The sequence below is a fragment of the Opisthocomus hoazin genome, chromosome 4, assembly GCF_030867145.1.
Source record: "Opisthocomus hoazin isolate bOpiHoa1 chromosome 4, bOpiHoa1.hap1, whole genome shotgun sequence".
Lineage (NCBI taxonomy): Eukaryota > Metazoa > Chordata > Aves > Opisthocomiformes > Opisthocomidae > Opisthocomus > Opisthocomus hoazin.
This window is the reverse complement of record NC_134417.1, coordinates 19,243,142-19,266,642: the sequence shown is the minus strand read 5'-3', so window position 1 is coordinate 19,266,642 and position 23,501 is coordinate 19,243,142. Positions and strand designations below refer to the sequence as shown.

The 23,501-nt window shown below is 43.0% G+C and overlaps 1 protein-coding gene across 11 annotated transcripts in view; it reads right to left on the bottom strand.

Annotated features, from left to right (window-relative positions):
* Positions 1-23,501, bottom strand: part of MCF2L2 (MCF.2 cell line derived transforming sequence-like 2) — a 191,141-nt gene that overhangs the window by 147,568 nt on the left and 20,072 nt on the right. For 8 of the 11 annotated variants that reach the window (XM_009941804.2, XM_075418243.1, XM_075418240.1 and 5 more), the window contains exon 1: positions 19,245-19,458. The exons of the other annotated variants lie outside the window; for them this stretch is intronic. In XM_009941804.2, the coding sequence (XP_009940106.2) occupies positions 19,245-19,386 (142 nt within the window). In that variant the 5' untranslated portion in view covers positions 19,387-19,458. Of the gene's footprint in view, positions 1-19,244; positions 19,459-23,501 lie in introns of those variants that run through there. 11 annotated transcript variants of the gene reach the window in all.

Here is a 23,501-nt window from a genome sequence, read left to right as displayed (position 1 = left end):
ATTCAGCCACTGCATTTGTCTTCCCACATAAAGCAGCTTTTCACTCTTTGAAACAGTGAAGTCTATCTCACATACAGTGCCATGTTCCACCCTGAACTCCCTGGTCTTGGCTTGAGGACTTTGTGTAACCAACCAATCCAGAACAGTTTCCTTTGTTGATGCTTTTTCCGCTACAAGCAAATACACAGTAAAAGGAGGAAATAACGGGCTGTGAGGTTTTCTTCTCAGGAAAACATGCCTATTCTTTTGAAGTAAACACTGAAAAGTTAAAAAATAATTTGGCAAGCAGCTGAGGAAAAACCACCACAATTTTTGTGTGATTTATTCAGTGACCAGCAACCATAATCTCACATTTGATCTTTTTCTGTAACAGGTGTACCCAATTCTTCCCCCCACTCTTCACCCCAGTCTACACCAGCAACATTTACTGGGGAGTACCTGCCAGTGCAACTGGCAGGATCCAGGTTTACGTTACAATAGCACCTATTATAATTAGGCCCTTAGCCACTGTACAGCTACAGAACAACCACCAGTCTTGACTTTGTACAGCTCACCTCTAACTGCCCAGACAACTGATGGAAGGAAGGAAGCTGGGTCCAGACAGACCACAGACCAGACTAAAGGCAGGTGGTTGCTCTGTTTAAGCACCAAAATCTTCGCTGATGTCAGTACAATGCAGGCACTGAAATACTTCAGTGCACCTAGTTTTAAACAAACTGTCCAGAAAGAGAGAGGGAGGTCAGAAAGGTTAGAACTTAGCTTCTTTCTTCTGTGTCCTAGTCTGCTGCCCAAAATACCATCTCTGTCTTGTTTTCAGATATTCGCTCTGATCCTTTCCAGAGCTAGGGATTCTAGGTTTTAAATTACACAATGTCACTTGGAAACTTTTCATTCCCTAATTCCTCAGGCTCAATTGACTTTCAGACACTTCACTAATGCCTTGAGACAAAGTAACGGAAGAGCATGTGTCATTGCCCTCTCCTAGACAAACAGTGACACACTATGGAAAAAAGTTGCATAGATTTTGGCTCACGCACAAAACAAGGCAATGATTCCAAGCAACTGAAAAAAAAAAAAATCTCAAGTGGGCTGATTCTGCAAATCCTCCCTTTGAACTAAAAAAGGGGAAAGTCAAACTAGAATGAGTGATGGTTTTTATGTGGGACCTTCATTTCCATCCTGTTTATGCAGCCCACTATCAGCTTCTCGGACTCTTGACATGACAGGTGGCTAAAAGCAACCAGGAGGACAGACTAATGAATCACAGCCAAAGAGTTTGGATTCAGCGTGTTCATAGAACTCAGTGTAATTTCAGTCTACTGCTATGGTCATGTATTTACACTGTTGCACAGAGTTAGCAGAGCTAAGGCTTAGCCTTGGACACAGACTACTTAATCTTTACTTTGAGCAGAGATCTACTGCTCCGAGTAACCACGCTGGGCATCTGCAGACCACTCAGCCATGCAGTTACAGCCCAAGAGCCCTGCATCTCAGTGTGTGAGCTATGCTCACTTATTTGAATGTGTGGTTCCTAGTCACCAAATGTATTTTATACTACCTTCCTCATCACCTAAATGGAGCACAAGAGTTGTCCAAGATCTGACTGTGTCAGGTACAGCGTGTATGCATAAGAGATCAGTATGACTCTAGATGTCCTGAACTGGTAGGGGCTGCAGGTAGGGAAGAGAGCAATTTGTTTCAAAAAGCATAGTGGGACAACTCAGATTTGTGCCTTATTCTCTCAGTCAAAACCTGAATATGCAGTAGAGATCACAACACATCAGAAGGTAGATCCAGCCTTTGCAGGAAAATCACCATATCCTCTCCCCAGCCCAAGGCACCAGAACAGCAACAATGAAAGGTACATCCCAACGCAGCTTCGCAACAGCATCTTACACACAGACTCATGACTTGGCCAGAGATGTCTGTGTCAAAATCAAGAGAGTTTGCCTTTGCTTGGGATGGCAAGAAATATTATAAAGCCCTGTTGCTCTCAGCTGACTGACACAGCTTGTCCAAGTAAGATAAGGGATCCTGGTCATTCTGCCAGGTACAAATACATTCTAACACCAGCTGAGTGTTTGCTTTTCTTTCCAGACTTCACAGAGCAGGAATGAAGAGTGGTATCTGCCTCACCTGCTCTGATGTATTACACTACTTCATAGCAGCCACAGTGCAGTGATTGTCTGGACCAGCCCATCACACCCTCTTGCCTCCAGCCTTGATCACTGCAGCATAACTGCTAAAAGCAATGCACACCTACCTGTAGAAGTGTGTTGTGCTACACAGAGTGCCAGTAGTGGATGACCTTCCAGTGCATCACTGACGTTGTTCTGTAACCTGCCTGGGGAAAACAGACTCATGTCCTTTCTCTCACCATGACCCTCATGACTATATTTCACAAGGCTTCTATAACTAACAGGCCAAAGGGACCAAAGACTGCACAAGGCCAGTACAGGGCTGGTCTCTTCCACTTAAGCAGCATATGCTCTTCTCTGTGCTGTATTTGTTCTGCAAGTGCTGAAACAGAATCATTCTCCAGGAGTGGTACAGCCATTAGGACCTTTTCATCAGCAGGACACTCACTTGCAATTGATTTTGAAGTAGGACAAAAGCCTGCAAATTTCTAGACAGAGCAGCAGAAAGTCTAGAACAGTAACATTGTTCCGAATCTCTGTGTCTGTAGGCACCACAGACTGGAGATAACTTGGTGTTTATGGTCTGTGGGAATCCATTGAAATGGATAGTCAAGCTAAGCTCAGTACATCATCTTCGGCAAATTGTATTCAGTTTCTCAAAGGAAAGCCCACTGAACAGCTAGGGACAGAGAACGGATTTCCATTCTATGCCTTTACAAATATAGTTAGCAATCCAATTTGCTGGGCTTTGCTTTCAATACAGCACGTGGTCACTTAGAGACTGAATGATGGAACAGCCTCCTGATCTCCCCACAGGTATCCTATGATCCTACCTGACATTATTCAAGGCAGCTGTGTATCATTCTGCAGCAGTAATCTCACCCCTCCTCCACAGCTTTTTTTGTGCATAGGAAGGACATGTGAATTGGCACAGCATCACCTGTCTTGCACATCTGTCACAGACAAAGCATGGAAGTGAGATGACCCGCAAGGTAGTTCACAGCCTGCCTCCCCGAGCCCACCTAAAGTGAGTTCTATGCAGATTCATTATGTACATGGCGGCAGCACAGAGATCCCAGCCAACAGACACGTGGTGCTCCAGGTTTTGAGGAAACTCAGAGGGGCATGTATACATTCCCAAAGTAAGCAAAATAACAGTAACCCACTAATTTTTTCCTTTTTTACTCTGCCTTTTCCCCCATGCGTGGCCAGAATGGGATCTGTGGGGGAAACGGCAGAGTGAAAAAGGAAAGGCAAAACAAAATAATTTTGAATGTACAAGGTTGGTTATTAGAAAGCAGAGAACACCAGAAGCCTGTTTTCTCTGTTAGTTGCTTAAGGACAGCATGTTGATAGCCCTGTTTAGAGTCAGATAAATAGTACACCCAAGGAACCAGCAACAAAAAGGTTCTGTAATCTATGAATACAATTCTCAGCAGGTACTGACAAATGCCTCCAGACCGTTGGTCAAAGACTTCTAGCATCCTTCAGACAGTCTACTTGAAGTGTTTTTGAATCACCATACTGGGAATAGATACACCCTTTTAAAACCACAGGTTGGCAGCAAGATGGAGGCAGAAGAGAAAAAAATGGGTATTTAGAGGTGACTATAGTTGAATCAAAAAAATGGCAAAAAAAATCCCAACCCAGAAGTAGGAAAAAAACCAAAATAATAATTAAAACAGAGCTTGGACTCTCAGAACCAAGAAACCTTGGAGCATCCATAGAAGAAAATACTGTTGATTTCAGCATCCAGAAGATGCAAAGGTATTGTGACAATGGTGCAGTCCCACAGGTAGATAGGTGCACTCTGGTTTGGGTGACCGGGCCTGAGCTTATGCCAAACAGTTGCAAAAATGGAGCAAAGGTTTCTACAGTGGAATGAGACAATCACAAGGAGGCTCAGCAGACATGGAGAATGAACTAGAAATGTGCCACCATCTCTAGCCTTTCGGAGGCTTGCTCATCCCTCCAGAGTAACAAACTTGCCAGTGCAATAGCTTGCTTTTCATGTTTGCCAGTATGAAGGCATCATTAGTATCAACCAGTTTTGAGCAAAACCAAAATTTCCCCCCTCCCACCCTTCATATATCTGCTTTATTAGCTTTCTGTAAAAATAGCTTGATTTCTGGTTTCTAAAGGTCCTTTTTCTCCCAAAAGAATTTTGTGGTGTCAGGGTAAGATGAAGTAATAGAAACAAGAACTGCAGAGTGCCAGTTAGGTCTCAGCAAATCCCCTGCCTGGGCAAGACTCTCTCCAGTACGCCGCATGGGATTTGCTGTAAAACCCACACTCAGCAGAAGACTTTCAGAGGATGAGAAAGGTGATATAAAATATATTTGGTGACTAGGAATCACATGTTCAAGTAAGTGAGCATAGCTGACACACTGACATGCACGTAAAAGAAATTGTAGCAAAAGAAACTAGCAAGAGAATGAGAAGATCTGAGGAAACAAGGGAAGGTGCCTCATGAGCCCAAATGGCAAATCAGATCACGTGGCTACGAAATGCCAGTAGCTGCAGCCAACAGCACACAAAGTAACATTTGCCCTCTTGCATCTTCCTCTAGGACAGTGCTTAAGGGTAGTTACTCTCCAATACTTATGAAATCGTAACATCATCATAGCACAGAGCTTGCAATAGAAGTCCCAGTCCTTGGAAATGTGATTACCTGGGGCTAGAGGAAGTTTTTAATCTTTTACTAAAAGAAAAGCTTGAAAAAATTCTTAAAAGCAAACCAGAAGACATAGGTCTGGGTTTGTTGTAAAGCCAAGACATTTTGCCTATCATTAGTGAGCATTAATCCCTTCATATCTTCCACTGACGTTACCCCAGGAGGCTCTGTAGCCTGCCTGGCCTGTGTACTGCCAGCCACAAGCCCCCAGGGAGGGGCGTTCAGCCTCCTGGGCAGAAGCAATGTATCATTTTCCTGTGGGACAAATTCCCCAGCTGAGAAAACCCTGCTTTAGGCTGGCATGAGCTGATATTGAGCTAACAGCTGCACGTTCACAGACTACTTCAGAAAAAAAACAAAACAAAACTTATTGATGATAGACATGTTTTAAATCACTACAAATGACCCAAAAGTCAATGGGCAGGCTTTAGGTTTTAGCTGCAGGAGCTTGACCACAACTGTCTTCCTTCATTGCACCTTGCTAATGTCTGCAGAAGAGACTGGACAAGCCATGGTCACTTCAGAGGAGTCCTGTGTTCTGATAGAAGGAAAAAAGCAAAAAAAACTGTATAGCCATGTCACTAAAGATCACATCAAAACATACACCAGCCAAGTGGCTGGAACAACTTGGCAGTCTTAACTCAGGCATTTTCTGGCTTCTGTGTAATAATTCTTGTGGTCTTAACTGGTTTGTTTTGTTTTGTTTTTTTAACTGAAGAGGCAGTTACACATAGCTTCTCAACTTTAAAAAAGAAAAAAGCTTAATTGATCAAACAGTATTATGTGAAACAATGCCAATCCCCTACATAGGTCACCAAAGTCAAATCTTTACACATACCATGTAGTTCTTCATTTCTTGAGCTAATTGAATTTGCCAGGACAATTAAAATGTGAATAAGGATGTGATACTAGGGGGAAAAAATGAAACAAGTCTGTTTATCTACTCTTGGTTCTCCTCTTAAACTGCTATAAATTTAATTCTTAGAAGAGACTGTTCAAACTTTTACCTGCAAGACCAGTTTCACTGCAGAAGAATTAGACCTTAAAGTTTTGCTTCCCAAGCTTTTCTACCAAGGAGAAGAAAGAGAAAAGCAATTACTATAGCCATCTGTCTGACACAGCTTCTCCTCCCTCTCAGACCTCTAGGGAGGCTAGCTGCAACTGTGCTGTCTAATCTTTAAGGGGAAAGCCGTTCGGTTACGCTTCATAATTCCTCATTTAAAAATGAAACATGCTTGGGTTTTCCCCCACACACACTTGCCTATTTTATTTCTCACCACAGCTGTATGTATTCCCACAGCAGGTCTGGAGCACAGCCCACAGAGTGCCGCCTCCAGGGCTACGCCAGCAGCACTGATTAAAAGCTACAATGACTATCATCTTGTTTCCTCCTCTCTTCTCTGAGCAGAGATAAACTAGTTTACATGCTAATAGCAACTAACGGTTTCCAACAGTGTTGGAAAGATGACCTGCTGGAGTGAAAGACTGGACTGCGCCAAGCAGATTGACACAGCAGTGCCTAAAGACAACCAAAGGCAACCAGCCACAACGGGACACTAGGGTTTCTTTGTTTTTTAGTGACTGAATGCTACAACTGCCTGGCCTTCTGTTGACTAGTGGAGGAGGTAGCTTCAATTCCCCATTTGAGGTCACTAATCTTGGAATAATGGGTTATATTCATTTCTTCTTAATGACAGCCTAATATATAATTCACAGGGAAGGAAGACAGCTGGGAGTGAAATAAAAATCTTTGATAAACTCAAGGAGTACATCCATCTACTTGTCTGTGCAAACTCAGTCAAAAATTACCCTCACAGCATTCAAATCAAAATTGTGGATTTGGGGGAAAAATCAGATTGCTGACAGGATAGAAAAAAAAAGAGTCAGACAGGGTTAAGCAGAGGGCCAGAATTTTCATTTTAAGAGCATGAAAGGATACCTAATGTTATGTGTTCTTATTCTTCCTCGAAAGTACCAAAAGGCAACACACATCCAGAGCTCAAAAGTTGCAAAGTACCTACAGTTCAAATATTCTCCCCAGTCCTGTGTCTGCTGGCCATGAACAACAGTTAGCTATGAGTCAAGCAGAGCTAAATCAGATTTCAAGGATTAAACACACTAAGGAGACAGATTGGCATGTCTTCACTGATAAGGTTTAAGCAGGCTAAAGGACTGAAAAATCTTCTGCCCCACCAGAAGTCCCAATGCAAACCCTTAAGCAAAACATTGCCCTTCCTGATGGCCAAAAAGAACTTCAAAGTTATTACGCCAGAGAAAGAAGCTCTTGGTTTGGGTTTCTTTTTTTTTTTTTTAATTCTATTTATTTTTATTCTTCACCATTTGTGCCCTTTGTTTACTCTTTCGGCCTAGACAGAGAAACAGCAAGATCAGTTACTGACATAAGCTCGCGTTGCTACAGTTTGTTTGCTTTAAGAAGCACTAAAAATCCAGCTATAACCAGAAAGAAAATCCCATCCTTTCTCTTGTTCTTCTGCACATTCCCATCACATCTTTTTTTGCTAGCCCATGCTGAGTCAACTGAAAACTAAGCCAGGAAAAAAGTTATTGTAAACAAGTGAAGCGATGTTTTCTTAGTGGATTGTCTCTTACCTGGCTTAGTTGTCTGCAAAAGAGCATGAAGGGTACAAGCGCTAGTAAGGTGTGGGGTGGGACATGGCAAGGCCAGGACTACCTCTTCCAGCAGAGAATCACAGTTAGATCAGCTTAGAGAAAAAGCCAAAATGCAGCATAGTGACTGGTGTCATATTTTCCTTCAGATCATTCGTTAACCAAGCACAACTGTAACACCTGTGCTTAAATAAAACATCTTTGTTTAAATGCAATTTCTGTTCTCATTAAAACAAAGCTTTCTTACAAAATCTGCTAACTAACTTCCAAAGACAGAAGATTCTTCTAAAATATTTAAGTAACTCTGGTTCCTGTTTGGAGGTATCCCTTACAGTTTTCTTTTTTTAACTGTGACAGCAAAGCCAACTTTATGTATACCAACGGAGTATAAATCTGAACATGCAAGGTTAGGAGCAAGACTCCGAATGTCTTGAGTGATGCACTGCCAATATGCTCTGATCCCTTGAGAAGAGGACAGATCTCGGCCATGGTGTGGATGGAATTGCCTTGCAAGCTTTCCCAAACAATGTCCACAAAAGAGGGAAAGGTTAGCAACATGCACCTTTCTCTGCAGAGATCAAAATCCTGTTAACCTCAGGCAGAAGCTGAACTGGTGCCTGATGTGATCTTCTGTTGCACAGTAGATCTGCTCTGAAGCTTTCTCCTCTCGTTACTCTGTCGTGATCAGTATTTCCAAAGCATTCTGCGCAGCCTAATGAAGGACATACAGCTTTACTTGAGCTTTGCTTTGGAGGCACATTAAACATTTATTCCAATTTGAGACTATCACCAAAGATTGCTCAAATTACTTTGGATCACTGCATTTTTTAGTTCATCCTGTTGACTATATTTGATGTTCACTTTTAACATAAAATTACAGGAGTGGAGAGGTCACAGATTGAAAAGACCTGCCCAGTGGTTGTGTTTTCCCATGCTCCAGGAGTAGTTACAGACTTAGTTAAACAAGTTGGCTTTACAGGCAGGCATAGTACACACTAGGCATCTACTGTGATTGACTTGGAGGGGGGTGAAAGGAGAGCTGTTTCTATCAAAGAACTGAAGTCATGTCTTCCCAACTGGAAATCCCCTCACTTTCAGTTTCTTGAGTAGGTATGCTGGGTCGCAGCAGCAACTGGAAAATCTTACCGCCCTAAAGATGCAAACCCATTAACACACACCTGTGGTTGAAGTTTACCGAATTAAAGATTGAAGAGGGGCTCAAAGCAGACATTAGTCGCAACCTGTCAAGGAGACATTTGAACGCTGCTCAAGCAAGAAGGTAAGTACCACAGACAGGCAGGCATTAGGGAGGCAGGGACACTGGAAGAGTTAGAATTCCCAGTTATTTGCATGTCAACATTGCCACTATGTATGAGGAAAATTTCTAGCTTACCCTCAAGATCACACCAGCCATTATTAAATTGCAAGGACTTTTCAAGGACTTGCAGTGACTGCCAAGTGACAAAGAGCGCAGCATGCTCCTTCTATACATTGGAAATGCAAGTGAACCACAGTTATTTTGGATGCACACCTGAACTTCCCCCAGGCTTTAGATATAGACTTTCAGGTGGTTGTTAACTCAGCAGACCCTCAGGCATGTGCATAAGGCAAAGTTAAGTCCAGGTGAAGCTGCACTGAAACTAAAAGAAACTTACATATGCTTGGAGTCCTGTTTTTTTAAACATTTAAATATCTATTAAACTAAAATGATAGAGAACAGCCAGGAAGTTCAGGTTCAGATTTTAAATCTGAGCCTGGGGAACCCCAAGCCTCAGAAATCGCGATGCTGACAGTTCTCAGGCCTAGCTATAGCTTAAAAATCAATTATTCACCTGTGTCAAATTGGTGAGCTGGCTGTCACCAACCCAGACAGGATGGGTCCCTGCTACTATCTATATGCAGTGCTGATACTGCTAACGTGCACCCTGTAGGGTTTATTTCAGATTTCTAAGCCAACTTCAAAAGATTTTGGTACCGACTTCCTTAGGTGAAGAAACAGATTTTGCCACTTTTTTGATTTAACCACTTCTTGAAAAATAGTCTTTTAATGTTCTTGTTTGGCTGGGATTTTTTTGTTTGCTTTTAAAGAAAATGTGTTCAAATGATTGGTGAATCAAAAAACAAAAAAACTTTCTCCTACATAAGTAAAATGCATAGAAAGTGAAAATAAGCCAGTATTTTGATTTACTGTTGATACATTCTACAGAAATGCATTGGTGTATACAAATATATATCTATAACCACACTTCAAAGATTTTGACAGCTACTTACTGTCAGAATACACCATACATTTATATGCATACATCCAAGAATCCTTGATTAATTATTCCCAATACAAGCTAAATTATACAAACTAACATAAAATTCTTAAAGCATATAGTCTCACTGTTCAGTTTAGATGACTTCATATCCCATCCTGTTATGAAGACACTTGTAATATTTCTCTAAAATTGTAAGAGATAGTAATGATTATCAACAAATCCTCACTACACATTATGAACTATCCATAATCTGCAAACAGCTAAAGAAAGATATCATTCCACATCATTTACTCACCTCAGCAATTTTTTTTTTTTTTTTTTTTTTTTTTTTTTTTTTTTTTTTTTTTTTTGAGTCAGACTGCTTGATTTTACAGAGCACCTGCAGGGATATTACAGAGGTGATACTATATCCTGCTCTCCACAAAACAGAAACTTCCCTAATAAAAGGCATTAAAGGCCAAGGTGTAATCTTAGCAACAGCTTCAAGAAATTAATCCAGATTTACAGCAGCATGGCACAGTCCCTTGTCTAGTCCCTCAGCAGTAAACACTTCTTGATGGTTTCTAATTTTTGCCAGAGAAAATTTAATTCGCCGTCTTCCCAAAATCTGTGCTTCACAACAATGCTGGATTGCTAGAACACAAATTCCTGCTCAGAGGAGAGAACACAACAAAAGAAGGCTTAACGTTTCCACACTGTCGTCTTAAAATCCCTCATGAATAACAAAAACCGTATTTGCAAATTGCAAAGCTAAAATACATTCACTACAATACTTGGACACTAAGCTAATGAAGAGATACGTGAGAGTGCATGGCAGACTTCATTCCTTCCTCCCCAGAGTTTGCCAGCAGACAGTTTCACAGCCGAAACAGCATCTAAGAAAAATACCAGCCTCTGGCTCTGCTCTGAGCTATTGCATCCAGCAAAATCATTCTAGAGCCTATTCACGTAATTTTTGAGGGACCACTCAGCTCAGGAGCTGAAGAACTGTTTTCTTGCTCACCGCTGAACAGAGGGCAGTTAACTCCAGAATTTTTCCCTGGTTATTGCCACTGGAGACAGTGAGCCATCGCAGCCATCGCTGCTGCCAGCAGCACTCTGAATACGTATCTCAGTAACAGGACAAATACTGCTCACAAACGACCTCTCTGGCCAAGGAGACCCAGCCGCCCCTCCAGCAGCCTTCTCCAAGCTGTCACCACCACCTCAGTTCAGACACCCATTAGAAAAAGCAACAGAAACACACTGCAAAGAGCGATGCCTCCCCTCTAGACCCACATGCACTCACAAGCATGTGCCCTCCCTTGTGTCACAGGCTGGCTTCTCTGCAGTCCTGCTGTGGTGATGAGTTCACACAAGGCAGAGGGGAGGGTGAAGGGAAGCAGCTTTCTGTGGCAGCAGTTCTGGAACTAACCGACAGTGCACCAAAGAGCTGACGCTCTCCTGGAGGAGACCGCACAAATTGCTTAGTAACTGCTTCAGCGCAAAGCACAGCAGAGCCCTCTGACACGCACCATACCCAGGCTTTAACCCTCCTCACGGTACAGCTGGCTTCTCCCATCCCGGGCAGCTCACCACTCAGACCGTTAGACACTTTGGAGGCATTTACAGCTTCGCACAAACAAATAAAGGTACATCCTAACAAGAGACAAAACAGATTCATTTGCTCAGATTAAGGCATGGGAAGGGCTCTCGTTAAAATAACTTCAAACAGTAGAGTATTCAGGGCCAAGGGAAACCAAGCTGCTGTGAATAGCTGCCTTGGAGTACTATCCCACAGGCACACCCACACACCAAAGCGTAGTACTGTCATCTAAAGACAAGGCAGAAGACTTCACAAGACCTACGAATTTAGCTGGAAACATGATGCCAGCTCTCAGACAGGGAAGTAATCAGTTCCACATATCTAGTTCAGCAAATACTTCAGGCCACAAGTTTGCATGAAGAAAGTACACGTACTTTCGTGTTGGTGTGACAGTGGTACAAGGCATCTATAGCTGTCTGAAGCAATATTGGGTCATCACTTTTGCATTAGTTTTTTTGATAAAATTGCCCCTTTCCTACCACAAACCCCAGCAAGCTCAGTAACTTCAGACACAGGTCACTTCACCTATGGCAGAGCAAAGCATCTGTCCCCTAGGATGCATGATGCAGTAGTAACTTCTTGTTTTTCCACATGTCCTGCCGTCAGTCAGGCTAAAAAAACCCATTCATTCTATAGATGGGAAATTGAGGCATAGGGACAGGAATCCAGCCAACCTCAGTTTTCTCCACTTGTAAAACGAGGAGCAGATCAAAGCTGTCTATACAGACAGGCTACTGGAGTGGATCTGTCTTAAGGATAACACACCCAGAGTTCCATACTCTGAGGGTGGTGAGGCGCTGGCACAGGTTGCCCAGAGAAGCTGTGGCTGCCCCCTCCCTGGCAGCGTTCAAGACCAGGTTGGACGGGGCTTTGAGCACCCTGCTCTGGTGAAAGAGGTCCCTGCCCATGGCAGGGGGGTTGAAACTAGACGATCTGTAAGGTCCCTTCCATCCCAAACCATTCTATGATTCTATGATAATGTTTATAGCATAGAATGAGAAAACTAACAGGATTTGATATGTAGTTACAGATAGATGCCAAATCAAAGCAGAGCATCACCACGCTAGGTACGAGATACATACAAGAGCTTAAGAAACCTGTAGTGTTAGAGACAGATACTGCTAAGTGCATAAAGGTAGACTAGGAGAGCAGCAAGATGCATAGTATGTTTTAACATTGCACTTTCTTTCCCCAGCCTCTCCTAAACTGCATGCTAAACAAATTCATTTACCAGCTGTAGTGAGCATGGAATGTTACTCTCTGCTGCCTATACTGATATAAATGTCCACATTTAATCAATTTACAACCAAAATCTGTCTCCCATTCCAGACATGTTTTGCTCTCTGGAGAGGAGGCTGTGGGTGGGATGCTCTCCGGAGAGGAGGCTGTGAGTTGGAGATTCAGCTCCAGTTCTGCTTGTGCAGTGAGTGGACAACAAGCCCAGCTGCACACTGAGCCCCAGCTTCTCACCGGTGGGAGCTCCACCAGAGGCAGCAGAGCCAGCGCACAGCAGCAGCATTCCCAGGGCAGGTCCCACGCAGCGCACTGCCCTGTCCCAGGCAGCATTCTCAGCCTTCCTGCAGGCTCATCCTCTCCAGGAGCAGAGGTGGGAGAAGCTCCAAAGCATTATGGACAAGTGTCACACTGATGTAAGTGGCTGATAAACGTGCTAGATGATTACACTCTAAAAATCATTTTAACCCTCTCTGTAGAGATGCTGCAGAAGTAGCAGATCCAGCCATGGAGTTAGAAGACTAAATGCTACTGCAAGTGAACATAAATGACTTTGTGCTGGATTCCTGAGATAAGGAGAGGAATGAAGTCACCATAGAAGAGGCACCAAGAAATTCCTCTCAGTCCACTGCATGCTCAAAGCAAAGCTCATCAGGCAGCACCTTCACTTTCATAAACTAGATTACAAGTGTGAGATGTATTTCCATTTGCATAATTACCAAAGGTAATTTCAGCATGCAACTGTAAAATGTCTTTGCCAAGCTCAAAAGGCTTAGTTGTGCCTCTCTTGGTAGAACAATATTTTGTACTATTCAAATATTGTCCCACCAGCATACAGCATATGGAATAGAGTAATAGTGATGTTTCAGTAAGCATCTGCAGTACATACGGAAGTTGACTTCTAAAAAAAAAAAAAAAAAATTCAGAGGCCTGATCCTCAGTTGCTATAATACACCCCACTTTCCTTGAAATAACTTGCACCATCGAAGTATTTGACCCCATATGTTCATGTGTTCACACCTGTGGCTATGGCTCTCCAAGAGCATGACAAGGAATGGCTCACACCCGAGTGCCTCTAACTCAACGATCATCTTCCCAGATTCTTTCACTTCAGGATGAGGCAGGACCACTAGGTTCATTGTGTTTGACTTGTTGAACACACAAGAAGTTCACAGAAATTGGATTAAACCAGCATTTTAGAAAGCTCTTTAAAGACTCCAGGCAACTGCAAATCCACTGCTTCCCCTGGAGCTGGCCTAACACAAAGAAATTGGCTTGTGTTTCAAAGCTCTCACTTTAATTTCCAGCCCATTGATTCTTATTGTGGCTTTGACTTAAAAATTTGATAGTTGCCCCCAATTTCATCCTTTCTCTGGCAGATCTCCCTTCTTGTGTCTAGTGGTAAAATCAAGGGAAAATGGAACAGAGTATCCCATTCCTTTACCTCTTCTCATCTCACCTCAGCTTCTACCAATGCTAGCAGAAGATGACCTTACTAATTAACAGTATCTCAATTTCATAATCAGGTCTTCAGTCATGTAGACCCTTGCTCCTTAGAGGCCCCCACAGTAGCACACTGTATCAAGGTGGTGACTCAAAAGTTCAGACAAACAGCCTGAACTCAGCAGTTCCCAATTTAATGACTCACGGGAACAGGTTCTGAATATGAATAAAGTGCTGCCTCTTTGCAGAACAAAGTTGCTGAGAATCCTGGCTTAGAAAAAGGTGAAAAAAAGAAAAAAAAAATGTTTGGTCAATAATTTTTGTCTGTTGTAAAAGCCTGGAGGATTTTATTTTTTGTCCTTGAGAAATGGAATGAACTAACAGGACCAGAACATCGTGCAACAAGACACCTGGCATAGTCCAAATATTCATATATAGGAAGCTGGGCTGCTACAACCAGGCTTTATTTATCATTCTTTTGTACTTGAGCACCAGTAATTCAGATAATGTCCAGGTGGTGAAGGAGGAGAGTCCATGACTTAGAAAACTCACTGGGCAAGCTAATCCACAGAAAGATTCAGATAATAAAGAAGGAGCACAATTTGTATATAAAATCAACACATCAGCACAGCAGAAGTGGGTTTTTAAGTGAGTGAAGTGGCAGAACTGACTGAAATTGGAGAATAAGCTCTGTGGGCATAACCAAGATGAGAGCTCTACACAGACACTCTCCAACCTCCCAGTACGTTCAGCACCATTTTCCCCAAAAATCTTCTCCCCAAACAGTTTACACTACAATTTAGTCAACACAACAAAAGCAAACCGAGCTATTATCTTGTGGTAATAAGTCCCACAAGTTAACAAAACATTACCAATTACAGCAATCTGTCTATCCGTGTTTAACGCTTTTCCATTTCACCAAATTGTTTCTTGTCTGGTATCGTGGGAGAAGGGAAAATCATAAACACCCAGAAGGCCTCTGCTATAACTTGCCCTCTGAGAATTTGTTCTCTTGATCTTCTCAGTACTACTAATCTCTCAAAACTCTTTTTAAATGGAAATCAAGCTATGCCTTCCCTATTTTCATCACTACTCCCTGGACTTCTCTGACTAGGTAAACAGGGTTCAGTATTGTTCAACAGCAGCAGAACAGGCTGCATATCAATGGGAACAGGTGAAGAGAGACACACGCATCTAAGATAAGGATCCTTTCTTAGAAAAACCTCTGTGGAAAACAGAATATTTTATTTTAGCTATTTTCTTTGCAATGAGAGACAGCTGAATAAATTTATCCCAGGTTCCCTAGGTAGCATTTTACATTAAAGAGGAGAACAGATACTGAATGCAAATAGAACAAGAACAATTCTGAGCAATGCATGAGGAGGTACTGTGACTGTGTCTCAAGGGGTTTAGAAATACGTTCCACTGCAGATTTCAGCCTTCACATGAGGCTGAAGTTACTGGGGATGTCACTTTCCCCAGTAACCAGCACACTTATGGAAAGGTCAGTCATGTGGGAAAGGAAGGCATTTCTCATTTGTTTAACAATTGAAGGTGGAGAAGCTTCAAAGAAGTCCAAGAAATTTCAGCCTGAACTCATTCAAATAGGATTTCCTTCTGCAGGTAGCACCATAAAAGCAGTTTTTTTATCTTTAAATCCTTAACTGCTCTAAAACTACTTCCAACACTTCAGTCCCTTTTCCTCCCTGAACCTGAACAGATAGATCTGGAGAATTGCTTTTCATTTCCAGCAGTAAGAGGGACACAGCAGTAGGACCAAGAACAAGCACCCACGATTGCTGGACAGACAGAACTGCGGCATTCCTTTGTCCTACAGAAGGACAGAATCAGAAATATTCTGTTTGCACAAGATACATGTCCCCATCCTACTGTCAAGGAGGATCTTGCCTGGTTTTGCAGCAACAGCAAAATCACGAATAGCCTCGGTAACGAACTGCATACTCTTTAGTGTTTGCAGATTCATTACCCTGTTTCACGCAGCCACGAGCCTTGAGCACAGATGAAAAACACACATTTATTCACTTAAAAATATATAATCTGCATGCAGCCTCAAGTTCCACAGTATGCAGAAACATAGTCTAACCAGCCAATGCTCATCCATCCATGTTAAGCCCCAGTAGCTGTGTGGTCCCCTTGGAGGACTTGAGCATCACAACAAGGCAGGCTAATTAAGAGAACCTGGGGACAGAGGGAGCCATTTTGGCTGGATGTGTTCTCAAGCATAAAAGATGTTAACTAGCAGCTGGGGACGTGAATAGTCATGTTAGTGCTGAAAAGGCACATGAGCCACTGTCCAAGAATGATGTATTACATGATGAGAGGCCATGCTTTGCTTTCAGCTTCATAGCTGTTTTGTGAAGAACTGAGAGGACTACAAGAAGGATCAGCTCTGGACTGGAGTCCCTGCCACATTTCTCACCTGGCTTTCTGGAGGCTCTTTCCCCTTGGTTGTCAGTTACAGCACCTTGGAGCTGCAGCTCCCAGCGAGGCTCAGGTTGACACACTGGTGCTCAAAATAGCACCATTTGCACATCAGACCCCAGAGGGGACTTCACAGCATCCGTAGGTCAGCCCATACAGCAAGGTCCTTCCTCTGCCTGTTGCAGTGAGCCAGGACTGTGGAGCTCTGAGCAGTCATCACGTGGCCATAGGGAAACTGCCCTTCAACTGGCCCCTCACATCGGCACTTTCTTTTTATAAGCATTCCCTGTTTTCTTCTCTTTAGATGAACAAGAGACTACAACCACAGTTTAACCACTCATTAAAACAAATCACATTCATTCAAAGAAAGCCCTGAACTTGGCACAGCACTGCTCATGTGGGGTACTGCTGAGGAAAGGTAGGTAACCTGCAGGCCCGACTGCAGCCACGCGGCCTCTGTTTCTGCTGTAGTGACCTGTGTGCCTTCCATCCCTTTTCATTATGATACTTAGTACAGGAGACATAATTGCCACAGAGTATTCACAGGGCTCCACAGATGTGGTCTGTACATGAAAAGTGCTTCATACTTTGGAGTGTGTGAAGTACTAAGTAAGCACTAGCCAATTAGTCCTCAACAAGACTCCAGCTGGATCTTAACATCCCAGAAAGGGTACCCCTAAGTGAGAGTCAAGTCAGAACACGCCACAGAGATCCATGATCCTGCATGGCCACTATGTTCAGACAGAGCCAGCCTGAGAAAAAGGCACACATCCACCCCCACAGTTTGTCCACAAGTCTTTGCTAGTAGCAAAGGACTAACAGGATGGGGCAGGCAGAGCCTAAGTTCTCTGGGACAGATCATCTTTCTTCCCCTGTGTTTATGCAGCACCTACTAAAAGGGAAACTGGTCTAGTCTTCAAAGGACAGTCATAGCAACATCATCAGGATCCACTGTTTATGAAGGCAGGTAGTTCCCACCGCTTCTACTTTGCAGATAAGAAAACTAAGGCCAAAACAAGAAGAGAGATGAGTACAGAGTCAGTTCAGAGCAGGAGAAAAGAACCCAGGCAGATTGTTGTTAGGAATTCCTGCACCACCTTGTCAGCTCCTTAGGTCCCTTCCAACATTGTCACTGCACACAGAGTTGTCACTGGTGTATTCTCCCAGCTCATGCAGCTCTGATGCATGCAAGGCACCTTGTCCCTAGCAATAACCTAACTTCTGTCCCGTCTGCGGCCTCATTGGCAGAACTTAAAACAAAAGCAGAAGAAATGCTTTCTGCCTCACAAAATGGCAACAGGCTCAAACTGAGTTGACACACTATCTGTTCTCTAGCAGAAAATGATTTTCCAAGGGATTTCCACCCACAATACTATGCCAGGTCATCTCTCAACATGAGAGGCAGGGAAGGTGTTTCCCTGGGAACAGTAACCATGGCAAAGCTCTTACCGGTGTCTTTCCCTCTCTACCTACAGGAAGAAAAAGAACAGCAGATGCCTGAGCTCTGCCTCCAGCAGTCCCAGGGGCCCGCAAAGCCATAAACAACCTGGAAGCACCTGATCAAAGATTCAGGAAGGAACTTCAATTAATTCTGTTCTGTCTTTTACTCAGATACCAGATATTTCTGCCACACTACGCTGAACTCGGAATGCCTCATTACAAAGGGTGCAACTGGAAACATCAGTGTTACTGAAAGGTCAGCCAAATACAGCAACACGTAGGTAGGCACTGAGCCCAAAAATCAGCACGGGTAGATGGCCAACAGAAGCAGAGGTACAATGGACTGGCTTTGCAGTTTTCAAACCCTGGCATTGTGTGTTAGAGCCCTATTAAAGAAAGCATCTGCAAACCCAAATTTGTAAGCAGTAACTGCCAATAGATGACCTGCTTCTGGTCCACCTCTTTTTCTGCAGAATCTTCTCGATTTACCAGATTAATGCAAATCTCTTTGCTGAAGAGCTAATTAAATCATAATAAACGATTCAACTTGAAACTAAAATCATATTGCATGCTTTTGGGGATCTTTTTGTTACGTATAATTGAACATGTTACAAATTTCTGGATTTGAGTTTTGCCAAGTATTTATTCAAGTTAGCAGAGCAAATAAAACCAAAGGGCTCCTGGCTTAATCTTTCTCTCAGATGACACAGAGAAAAAGCATTCTATGATTCAGCAACCTAGATACATGACTAAACAGTCAACAGCCTAGATTTCAACTACCACCACTCCACTTCAGAGTTAACATGCAATTAGCACAAACTGCCAGGACACCAGTATCTTACACTAGCAATCCACTCAGAGTGGAATACTGCCCTGTACCCAGACAGACTCACACAGAGCACAAAAAACTCAGTAGTCCAAGTTTCTGTTATGAGTACAGTGAAACCAGAATCTTTCCAGTGAGAAAGATACTGATCTTCTACATAGCAATTTAGGAGCACAGGGTGACAGGGTCAACTGGGTCATGAAACCCACTGCCCCAACTCCTTTACATTCATTTCCAAAGGTATTTTACATGCACAGCAAATATCTGCTCCCGACATATACAGAAACCTCAGTTTCTAACACCCGAGTGAAATAAACGTTTATTCAGAATGACTCTATCATTCATTTTAGCGTCCTCTAGGTCAAATCACTGCAAATATCACAGAAATATACAGCCAAGTCAAATGATGCACTCATACCCGAGTTAATATCCAAATCCAGCCAGTTGTCTGTATTTACCACTGACTCATCAGAGAAAGCATTAGAAAAATAATGTCTTTTTGCAAACCTCCTAGGAATGCAATGTAGCTACCACTAAGAGAAAATGCTATTTCTTTTAAAGATACTGTACATACCTTTCTTTGCCATGCGCTCCAGTCTAATGCATCCTCCTATAAAATCATGATAAGATTTCATTTCTCCTTCTGTTATCCGGACAGCAGTGAAAGGTGGGTTCCTAGGCACCTGTTGTCCACATTTCCGACACCGAGAAGCCATTGCCACAGCTCAGGAGACTCTCGTGAGGAATCTGCTCTCTCAGTTTGCTGGAATCCAGCCTGATTCTTCAGCCGTCAGTCCAGGCTGGTGACTTTATCCCTCTTAGTTCATTCAAGGTCACCCTCGCCAGCAGGATGTTCACCATTGCAATTGGCTAAGACTTTTATAGGCTTACTGACTGTGTTTGTTTCTTCCTCCTGTTTTCAATATCAGTTTACTTTATTCTCTCATTCAGAATGAAAGCTGTGAACCTCAGCACAGCCCATGCCCTCAAGGCTTCCTTATCATTAATTTAAAGCTATTTTATAAGCGACAATGAAGAGACAAGATCCCAGAAACACAATGCAAGATCACAGACCTCTCTTAAAGAGCATGCCAGATGTGTTCACAAAGAATTTTTCTTTAAGAAATGGTTTTTCTTCATGATTTTTGGTCCCTTTTGGGCTTATGATTCTTCATCACTGAGAATGGATTTTTTCACTTCTGCATTTCAGCTTGGACGATGCAAGGAGACTGGTCTGCCGAGCTGCTCAACCAATTACTCATATGTCTGGCAGAGGTACTGGGAGGCTGCAACTGTACAGAAAAGCCCTCTGCTGCTGTGCATGGTCCCTGCTCATAAGATCTGATAATCTAAATGAACAGAGTAGCAAATGGAGGACAGAGGGAAATATTGCTGGCAGACATGCTCTTCTAGCTGTGCAACCTACACCCAAATTTTTTTAAAAAAATAAATTGGATCCATCAGTTTGACATAAAATGAGATATTTGAAACATACATTTAGAAATCTCCCTTTGAAGGTGACGGATATTTATGTTGACTCTTTTCCCTTTTAAAAGTTACAGTAACATAAATCCCTGGTCAGAGAGTCTTGTGAAGAAACTAGTACTTGGGGAACTGAGTGCAGAGCACTTAATCGTGATGCAGTGCAATAAAAAGGAGCCTTCCCTGGGGTGAGAAGGGGACTGCACAGGAGGTGCATGAATAGGCACAAGGCCAGCACTGGTGACAGTGCAAAGACTACAATGAGCAGCTAACGAATCAGGGCTGAGCTGCAAAATGGAGCTCAACTGCAGCACAGAACAAGCTTCCTGCAAGGATCTTACACATAGGGCAGGAGAGTCTTTGCCTTCCTCTGCCTCAGTCACTACCACCTGTCGGCACTTTACATAGCTGCATCCAGTGTTGCTCAGCTCATGGCCCTCTCAGGTCACAGCTGATCCTCAGGTATTGAGTGGGGAAGGAGAGGCCTAATTAATACAAATGAGAGAATGAACTAGAGGGGACAGAGATACCCAGGAGAAAAAAAGCCTCACATGATGCCATTACTAAAATGGTGAATAACTACATGGACAGGCATGAATACCTGTAAGCTGAAGCATACAGAAGTCCACTCGGCTTTACTTCTTCCCCATTCCACAAACTTCTGCAGCTTCTCCCCTGGCAGCTCCGCTGCTCCCCAACCACTCAGTGAGCTGTTTCAGCTCCTTAACTACACACAAACAGATCATGCAGTAAAACACTACCAGACCTGGAAAGCAGCGAGTCTCAGGATCTCTCCTTTTGCTGAAAGGAAGCTATAAAGCGGATCTCCACTCTTGAAGTAAAAGATTTGTGCTCCTTTGCCCCCCAAATTTTCTGCATGGCATGAAGCTGGTCACCCTCCTGCTCTTTGCTAACACCCTGCCTCCGTAGTGAGGACAATGATGTACTGAGCTGTTGGGTGACCTGATTCATTAGCATTTGTAAAATATTTATTAGAGCTTCCATAGAGGAATCCCCAGGCGGCTGCAATATTTTGCAGATAGGGAGAGCAGTGGCACAGAAGACAGAATTAATTTGTAGAAAACTGTTATCATGAGATAAGAAAACTAGAAACATAACACAGCAGTTTTATCTTACAGCCTGTCCTCCATTCTCATCTGTTATAGGGGCTCAAGGTGTCCTTCCATACACAGGCAAACATGATGTGCCTTGGAAAACAAGCTTTTCTGACAATATGTTCATGTGTCTGTCTGACATACACAGAATAAATGCACTTCAACCGTGCACATATATAGATATACAATGGGGGAGAATCCAGCATTTGTGACAATACGTTTCTGTCTGCCATCCTCCCCTGCATATGCTGTTCCCACCGGTATCCATGTGGCTTAGCAACAGGAGGATCTGTGAGACACTGTTCCACGGGGGAGACTTGATGCTGGAAGTGGGATATCAGATGAAATCTGCCCTAGGTCTGAGCTTCTGAAGCACAGGTAGCCACAGCACATATCAGGAAAACTATCTAAAATTGCCTAAGTCTCAGTCTTTCCCTAGGAAACACTGATCCATCACAAAGCTAAATACACATCTCTGATGCCTGGGGTACCCCTACCATCACCCAGCTCCAGACAGAAAATAAGCTGACTGTAGCTGCTACACATTTGGCAACAGGGCACACCAGGTTTAACTCAGGGACTGAGTGCTGAGCTGCAAGGCCTAGGATGGATGGACAGAAGGATCTGTTTATTCTCCTGTAAGTTTCATTTCATTCACATTTCACAAGCAGCTGGGCTAGGTTCTTCTAAGACGATCAGAAACCTCTGACATGGGAGCACTAAGAGAGCTGCGCTGCTTCCTGCCACACCAATTACCTCTTCTGTACTGCACTGGATGTGTCTGCACTGGAGCTGCTGCAAGGGCTGGCTTGCAGGAATGCTTTTACGTAACATGTTACCAAATACACACTCAGCGTGGATAACTGATTCTTCACAATTTTCCTCCGTTAGCTAAAAGGTATCAGTCTGACTTTCAGACTGACTAGCAAACTACTGCTCTTTGCATGCAAAAGACTATAGTGGCGGGAGCAGGTACAGAAAATAGCAAGCATGCTTCCTTGGGTCTTCTCCATGGATAACACAGAATGGGAGGGAGTTACTTTCCTGCTGCTCCAGACAACCATAGCAAAATGTTTGGAAAAACTAACGAAGAGGACATTTTCTGCTCATGAATTGCCAGCATTGCCTAGTAACATCATCTGGGTTGGTCTGTCAGTGAAGAAGAACATAAACAGATGTAAGAAAGTGTCATCAGAAATGAAAAAAAAAGAAAAAAAAACACACCAAAAAAACCCCAACCACCCAGACATGCTCAGGTGGCATTAACCACAACATCCTGAGGAACTGCACTAGTTGCTAGTTTCATTAGAAATACCAGTTCGCCTTGGAACTGAAGCTTGCTGGAAGGTGCTTGCTGTCATTACTGCACGGCCAGAGGATTGCCACAAATTTAAAGTCAACTCAGTTAAATCAGTTCAAGCTCCATATCTCTTCTCATGAAATAACATGCTTCTGCCCCAAAAAGCAGTGCTCCAATGGTTGGTATCACTGTTAGGCATGAAACATGCAACAAACACATTGGACCTCAATGATCTGGGCTCAATGGACATAATTTCTTGTGAAGAGTCAAGTATTGAGTTTGGGAACAGCATTTATGTGCCAGAGAAAGGAAGGAGAGAATTCTGCTTATGTAAATGAGGCAACTAGAAAATACAGTAAAACACTCCCTGTTTGCAACTTACACTACACAGTCATTAAAACAATTGAGGGGAAACAGATGTCCTTTTTCCAACATAGCCTTGTAAGAACCATCAAGAAAGTTTCACAGATGAGACTCAAAATTGCCTCTCCTATCCACCAATGGTTTAAAATAAACAAAACAATCCCCAGTGAGATCAGCAAGAGACACCTTCTTTATTTATGAAAACGAGCAGCTCCCCTACTTACGTCTAGTATTCTACAGGGCTGAGAAACAAGTAATCTAAATCCAATGCCACTATCAGGATTGATATACATGGAAGCTAAGAAAAAAAATCGTATTTCACTCCTGAAACCCCAGCTTCACATTTTCCTAATTTTTATGTGCAGTTTTACCTGAAGTTTGAACTGTTCTTTGATAGCCATGCTGAAACACACTATTCGTTTTGCATATATCTCCATAACCTTCTTTCTACCTTCCCCACCATCCAGATCATGAATCTGGTGAGTCACAAGGCACTTCAGCAGCTTGACATGAAGGCTTATTTTCAAAGTACACTTAGTGCTGTTACAGGTAACTTCCGTTCCACTGCTCA